The sequence below is a fragment of the Molothrus aeneus genome, chromosome Z, assembly GCF_037042795.1.
Source record: "Molothrus aeneus isolate 106 chromosome Z, BPBGC_Maene_1.0, whole genome shotgun sequence".
In the NCBI taxonomy this organism is placed as follows: Eukaryota; Metazoa; Chordata; class Aves; order Passeriformes; family Icteridae; genus Molothrus; species Molothrus aeneus.
Window position 1 is genome coordinate 17,676,348 of NC_089680.1, and position 7,593 is coordinate 17,683,940.

General features: G+C 50.5%; 1 protein-coding gene across 1 annotated transcript; it reads left to right on the forward strand.

The window, feature by feature from the left end:
* Nucleotides 1-1,476: 1,476 nt before the first annotated feature.
* Nucleotides 1,477-5,189, forward strand: GAS1 (growth arrest specific 1). The gene has a single exon (XM_066569407.1). The coding sequence runs from the start codon at nt 2,527-2,529 to the stop codon at nt 3,502-3,504; it is 978 nt and encodes a 325-aa protein (XP_066425504.1). The 5' UTR covers nt 1,477-2,526; the 3' UTR covers nt 3,505-5,189.
* Nucleotides 5,190-7,593: the final 2,404 nt, after the last annotated feature.

Sequence of the window (7,593 nt, forward strand, 5' to 3'; positions counted from 1 at the left end):
AGGAACCAGTCAGGGCAGCAGTACATTGAACAGCACCTGCAATGTCATTTTCAACTGAGACACCCAAAACTAGCTGATTTCCACCAATAACAGTGGTGTGATCAGATAATAGAGCAACAAAGCAATGCATGAACAATCCCAGTGTAGATAGCAATTTACATTTACTACAACCTGCATGAATGGCATCTGGCATTTTAGTACCACTATTCAACAAGAATTAAAAGAAACAGCTCTAAACTAGGCGGATGGAGGCAGGGTTTCTAAACACAGTTTTTCAGATTTAAAAACACAGTTTTTATACAAGAATAGGCAAAACTATACTGAAGGAGAAGCACAAGCAGCTTGTAAAACTGATGACAATGGAGCAAGCCCTTATGAATGCTTCTCAACCCATCAATCATACTGACTCCCAGCCACACCACACCACCATTCCACAGTCTACGCACTTTGAGACAGGCATGATTTCACACCACATGGGATTCCAAGATCCCCGAGTTTCTGGAAAATAGATTTTGTCCCAGTTTTTGTGACAGATGGAGTTGATAGTCTCAGGATGAAAAAAGCGCCAGTTTTGACAGGCAGCAGATACCGATGCCCCTTGTGGTTGGAGACGATGTTGCTCTGGAATTAAGGTAGCACGGAAACGAAAGGCAGTGGGTAAATGCACGCTACTTTGTTATGCTCCTCTCCTAGTGCCTTAATATTTTTGCTTCTACTTCCTTATAAATTGAAAGTGTAATAAGAAGGCAGAACTTCAGCAGGGCATTTCGCTTTCAATTAAAACTAATAACAGATTTTTTGAGACATTTTACTAGTTGGCAGATCAAGTATCAAAGAATTACACTGGGATCTACTGTAGTTCTGCCAACAGGCACCCTCGTAAGTCAGTGTCTTAAAACCTACTCAAAAATCTCAGGCGAGAAGCTGAGCTGAATGACTTTAAAATCGGGGGGTATGTGGCAAGTGGAAAGTTGTAATACTGAAACTACAGCAAAGGAGTACTTACATGGTCGCACTACACCACTAGTGGGTTAGCTTTGCTCTGCCGGAGAGTACTAGCACACTGAAACCAGGGACCTCTGTTTCTACTTCAGTAAGAACAAAGTCGGTCCCACTTTGAGCCTAATCCTCTCCGCCGTTCTGGCAGCGGCTCTGCCCCCACTTGAATCACCGGGAAGTTTGGGTACACGCGTTACCCGAGCTAGAGAAGTTGGTTTTCCCCTCCTTGTGGCAGGGAACAGGACCAGTGAGAGTGCCATGCCTGCGACACGGGCGCGGAGCGCGGAGAGCCTGCCCTGCCGCCCGATCCCAGCGCGGTGCTGCCGAGCCCCCGCGGGCGCCGCCGCCGCCGCCCAGCGCCTCTCGCCCGGCCGCCGCGCCGCCTTAACGGGAGGAGGGGCTCCTCGGGGGGCTGTCACTCTCCTTAAGCCTTTCCTTTCAAGCTTTGAATGTGAGCTGCCCTCCAGCCCCCCTCTCTCTTCCCTCCCTCCAGCACATCGTAAAGAGAAGGAGGGAAAAAAAAAAAAGAAAAAAAAAGGTTTCAACAACAGGCTGGGCCAATGGCAAGTGGCGAGGCAGGGAAAGGGGGCCGAGCGAAGGGAGAAAAAGTGGAGAAAGGGAGAAAGAGAGCGAGAAAGCGCAGGCTAGGGGGGTTGTGTAAAAGAAGAAGCGTTGCTAATTTTTTTTGTTTGTTTGCTTTTCCATGCATGCATAATGAAGCCTAATCAGAGCACGTTGCTGCTGCTTGGAGGGCACTTTTGTATTTAAAGCCTTGCAAAGAAAAAAAGATCCACAGACGGATCCACAGAGCAGCTTGCAGGGCTTGTTGACAACAGAAGCAGCATCAGTCGCCCGGAGAGAAAGAGACCGCGAAGGCTGACTCTTCTCCTTTCCCAGTGCTCTCGTCTTGGTAGCGAGGAAAGACATTTCTTCTCCGCGCCATCCGAAAGCGTGATCCGAACCGAGAGGGAGTGAGCGGAGCCGGGACTGTGAATGGGATCGGAGCGGCTGGCATGTGCAGAGATGCTGCGAGCGGAGAGTTAAAAGCTCCCGAGGAGGCGGCAGCAGCAGCAGCTGGGCATTTATTTTGTGGGGGAAAAAAATAAAAAAGAGAGAAACGGAACTGCATGAAGAGCAATACAGCACCATGAGCTCTCCCGGCGCAGCTTGCGATTCCCCGAGCGCACTACGGATCCGCTGTCGTCCGAGCCCCGGTTTGCACTGACTCCCTGCACCTCCCCGGGCGCCTTCGCCGCCGCCTCGCCGAGCCCGGAGCAGCGGGTGGGGGACACGGGAAGGCCCCCGGGCGCCTGCTTAGTACCGCCGCCCCGCCGGCTTCAGCTCCCGGGGGCTAGAGAGCCCCGGGCCCGGCGCGCATGGATTGATGCGAGGAGACCTCATGCACACGGCCGGCGGGAGTTTTGGAAACTTTTCCACGGGCGGCAGCTCCTTCTCCTCCTCCTCCTCCTCGTCCACCAGCGCCTCTTCCCAGCTCGCCCGCGGCTGCAGCCAATCCCCCCGTCCGCGATGGTGGCCCGCTCGCCCGCTCGGCACGGAGGCGGCGGCCGGCGCTGGCCGCGGGCGGCCGCCTGGCTGTGGCTGGCGGCGGCGCTGGGCGCCGTGTGGCCGCCTCGGGGCTCGCTGGTGCAGGGCCGGCGGCTGATCTGCTGGCAGGCGGTGCTGCAGTGTCAGGGGGAGCCCGAGTGCAGCTACGCGTACAACCAGTACGCCGAGGCGTGCGCCCCGGTGCTCCTGCAGCAGCAGCCGCCGCCGGCGGGCGGAGGGGACGGCCCGCCGGGCGCAGCAGGCGCGGCCGCCTCGTCCAGGCGGCGGTGCCCCAGCCACTGCATCGCGGCGCTCATCCAGCTCAACCACACCCGGCGTGGCCCGGCGCTGGAGGACTGCGACTGCGCGCAGGACGAGAACTGCCGCGCCACCAAGCGCGCCATCGAGCCCTGCCTACCCCGCACCAGCAGCCCCACGGGCGGCGGCCCCGGCGGCGGCGGCTCCGGCGGCCCCGGCGTCATGGGCTGCACGGAGGCGCGGCGGCGCTGCGACTGGGACAGCCGCTGCAGCCTGGCGCTGAACCGCTACATGACCTACTGCGGGAAGCTGTTCAACGGGCTGCGCTGCACGCCCGAGTGCCGCGCCGTCATCGAGGACATGCTGGCCGTGCCCAAGGCCGTGCTGCTCAACGACTGCGTCTGCGACGGCCTGGAGCGGCCCATCTGCGAGTCGGTCAAGGAGAACATGGCCCGCCTCTGCTTCGGCGCCGACATGGGCGGCAACGGCGCGGGCAGCAGCGGCGGCTCGGACGGCGGCCTGGAGGAGTACTACGACGAGGACTACGAGGAGGAGCCGAGCCAGAAGGGGAGGGACGACGTGGAGGACAATGCGGGCGCCGAGCCCGGCTTCCCCGTGCAGGCAGATAACGCTGGCCGGCCCGCCGGGGCGGCTGGGGCGCTGCTCGCCTCCATCTTGGTGCCCCTGCTGCCGCGGCTCTAGCATCCCTCCCTTCCCGCACCCCTCCTGCCTGCCTGCTTCCCATCGCTGCCTCCCTCCCTCACTGCCTCCCTCCGCACCCCTATCCCCTTCGCCGGGCCGGGCCGGGCCGGGCCAGGCCCCCCGCGCCGAGCCGCCGCGGGCCTCTAGTCGAGCCCTCCCGCGGCGGCCGGGGATCCGGCCGGCGGGGCCCCTCGGCGCGGAGCGGCTTTACACGCTCTGGCCGCGGATTCCCCGACCCATCGCCCCGGCGCCCCGTCCCCTCGCGTCTCCCCCTCTGCCTCCGCTGCTGCGCGCAGCCCCCAGCCCACCCCTTTCGCCAGCCCGGCGCTGCGAGCCGGCCGCTGGAGCGGTGGCCGGAGCGCAGGGGCCGCTCCTGTTCGGGTTTTGGTCTCGAGTGTGCACTATGCAATTGCTGCCACCCTGCCTTCGTGTTACTAGCGAGCGGAGCGGCTGACAGAGACTGCGGGTGGGGCCGCTAGCCGCCCCCCGGTACAACCCGGGAGTTGTGGCATGCTGGTACTGGAGGTCTTTTAAGAGTTTTGACATGAAGGTTAGTAAGAGGTGAGCAACCCAAACTTGCTGCCAAAGCGTTGCCGTACTTAGTTAGTCAGCAACTTGATTATCATTAGCCGCATCTCGCTCTTCCTGATGCAGTTGTGCCCGAAAGGGGCTTACGCCTCATCTGCCATTAAATCTAGGGAAATAGCAGACTGAATAAATTTGGTGGTTTACAGCACTCCCTCTTGCACAGACAAATTCCCTATAACAAAAGCGTGCCAGCAGCCGTCTCTTCCTCTGTAACCTAGCGACATTAAAAAAAATTGTTTCGGAGTTGTTGGCTATACTGAACAATGCAACTTTTGTTTTAAAAGAGCTCTGCACTGCCATCTTTAAAAGACACTTTTAAACTCGAGAACATGTATGTACAAATATCCTGAAAAGTTTTATTGCCTCATCATATCAGGGTGCTGACCTCTGGTAAATCTTATATAAAAAAAAGTATTTAAAACTGGGATTTGTTACCAGTCGCTCGTCATTGTATATAGAATTTTATAAATTGTATGCTTTGGGGATAATTTATTTAAAAAAATAATAAAAAGTTTTAATTCCATGTCCTATCTGCCAGGTAGCTGCATTTGCTATTCGTTTCTGGAAAGGTACAGATTTCACTTTATGTTTAAAGGGATACCAGCAACAGTGATTAAGTGAAGTATTCTCTAGAACGTCAAATGTACAGTGTATTTTACAGATTGAAAGTTAACTTTCTTATTTGGAGAGACTTTATGAACGTTTTAGAATTGTATAAACGCCTATTTCTGAGCTGCCTTAAACCTTGTATTTTTGATAGAAGGCATAAAAAAGGCCTGTCTTTTAAATATGTATGGCTTTTTTGGATTTTCTAAACGTGTAAATTAGTGAAGAAAGAGCTTTAAATAATGGATGCAGTGAAATTGTTTTCCAGGGACACTTGAACTCTCAGCACCCGAAATGTGGGGGTGGGGGAAGAGAGGCGGGGATCAAACAACAAAATAACAAACCAAAAAACAGTAAAAAAAAAAAAAAAAACCAACAACAAAACAACAAAAATCTGTGTCTGCCTGTAATACTTCACATAGATGTAAATTACTGCTATTCTTACTTTAATGGATAATTACATGCAAGAAGTAAATACAGCTTTGAAAGTACTTCTTTAAATGAGTGGTTGATTTTATAATGCGTTGGCATGGTAACTTGCCAGTCCCAGAAGAGTGTAAAGCAATTCAAGGACACTGCTCCTCTATATGTACGTGTAGAATTACTTGTGCACTGCGCTTCCTTCGTGCAGCACGCTGCTCTCGCTGGCGCTTGTAGAAGTGCTCCTGGGCGTGCAAACAAGCGGTGGGAAACACATCACACGGAGGCGGCAAGCGTATGGGACAAGGCGTCGCTTCGCGCGGGCAGGGGCGCACGCATCAAGGCAGCTGCAACAAAACGCAAAGTTTGCTATTCAGCCTGCCTTCTCCCACAACGAAGAATGCAAAAGTAAACACGCTGAAGGGATCAGCAATTACTAGATCTTGTAATACTGTGCTTAGGCGATGCTTTGCATCGTGCTGAAGCCTGGTTTGCTGCCAGAGCTACTGATCTACACTCAAACGCCCTTAGATAAATAATTACACTCTTAAGCTGTGTCGAGTGCTGATACACTTGACCTTGTAAATAGAAATGTTTGCAGTAGGAATAAACTCCAGCACTGGAAAATCTTTTAAACATTAACACAAAAGAGAGAGCTCAGTCCTCTAGGGATTTGAGTTTGGACTGCGTCAAGCTAGGCATTCACAAAAAAAAAAAAAAAAGAAAGAAAGAAAAAAAAGGAAAGTTTATTTATCTTCTATTCATGGTGTTTATTTAAAGCTTTTCGTTTTAAAGGCTATAATTGGAAGGCAAGCCAGAAGTTTAAAGTCTACCACAAATAAACTTTGACTGAGGGGGCGACAGATTAGCAAGATAGTGTCTTTTTCATCTTACCAGATCTTGACAGAGCACAAGTCCACATCTGTCTGTTGTATAAATCAACAAAATTAGAAATCCCTGCTTCTGGGTTAGTTATTTCAATGGAGGATTATTTTATTATTTATTTAGGGTGTGAATTTGATTACGTTGCCTAGCAATAAATGCACATAAGTGCACATGCACACACATAAGCCAACCCCAATAGTTGTGACGCCAAACAAGTGTATGACTATGGTGTGCGGCTATGATCTGAAGTTTGTTTTTAAAGTCATCTGAACGGTTGAGTAAGCTTATTGTTAAAACAAAGCTGGAAACTGTTTCTTCGGGAGGAGGACAGAGTAGTTGTGTGAGAGACTTGTAAATAGAGTCAGCTTTCTTTACAAAGTGCTGAGTTCACAATGGGGTAAGGATGATCTTAAATACTTCTTGCATACATGACCAGAAACATGCTTTTAGTTTGTCAACAGTTAGCACCCACAAGGGCTATTTAACTAGTTGTTGATGAAAAATTAAGTCCCAACTAAAAGCCTTTATTTTTCTTCATTTAGGAGTAAAGACATTAGCACTAGAAAAGGACTGATAATTAACTGCTACAATAAACTCAAGACTTAATTTTACAGGCTTCTGTCAAAAGCATCTGCCTGAAATAAATCAACACCAAGCACCACTAGGCAGGGAGGACTCATCTGTATGCTTCCTTCTCCAGAAAAAGTGGATTGTTTTAATTTAAGTTATTGTGCAATAAATACAGCTGAACTGATTCTTCCTATGAGCTCCTCTCCATAAGGAGGTAGCTCTGGGTTTTGTTGTATAGTCAGAGTCAGCACTATTTCCAGAATGAATGGCTGCCTGTGTTGCTATTTGTCCCAGCCAAATAAGCCTGTGCAGATGTTGATGTCCATCAAATCCATATTTCTTTTCCTTGATTTTCAGACAAATGGAAACCTTGAAATGTCAAGTGATGTAACAAGAACAGATTTAAGCTAGGGAAAGACTTCACCTTTCCTGACAGAGGGAGATTTTTCACAGGAAAGCCAGTTCTCTCATTTGTCTGGCTATTTGGCAGTGCTCTCTGCTGAAGTCCTATCCAGGCTATCTCTTCCAGGGGGAGAAGGAACTCTGCATCATTTCATGTAAAATAATCCAGAAGGTTCTGATCCCTTTTCATTCCCAGTTACCAGGTTTGAATTCTTGGTGACAGTTTATTTGTCTTTGGAGGCACTTCAGTGACAAATGTTTAAGGGAGTGTGGGACAATGGTGGAGAACAAGGAGGCAGTTCATTGAACTGACAGTGACCATACAGTAAATAGAGGGAGATTCAAGCTTCACTGATCACCCAAGCGCACAGCAAATCTTTTGTATGCAATCACAATGGACATAACATAAGGTCTCTGTTTATTTTCAACAATATACACCAATGTATACAGACAGGCATACATACCTTTAAAATTGTTATGAAATAAAACCTTACAATGACCATAAGCAAAGCTCCGGTTTGGCCAAGTCTTTTCATGGTCTCATTGGAAAGCATGATGGATTTTACTAAGAATCTTCACTCCTCCTAAAAGCTGTTGGTCTACCAGATGTCTCACTGC

What these genes read in the sequence shown, in the direction of transcription:
- GAS1 (XM_066569407.1), top strand. Translation starts at nt 2,527, where the DNA reads ATGGTGGCCCGCTCGCCCGCTCGGCACGGAGGCGGCGGCCGGCGCTGG.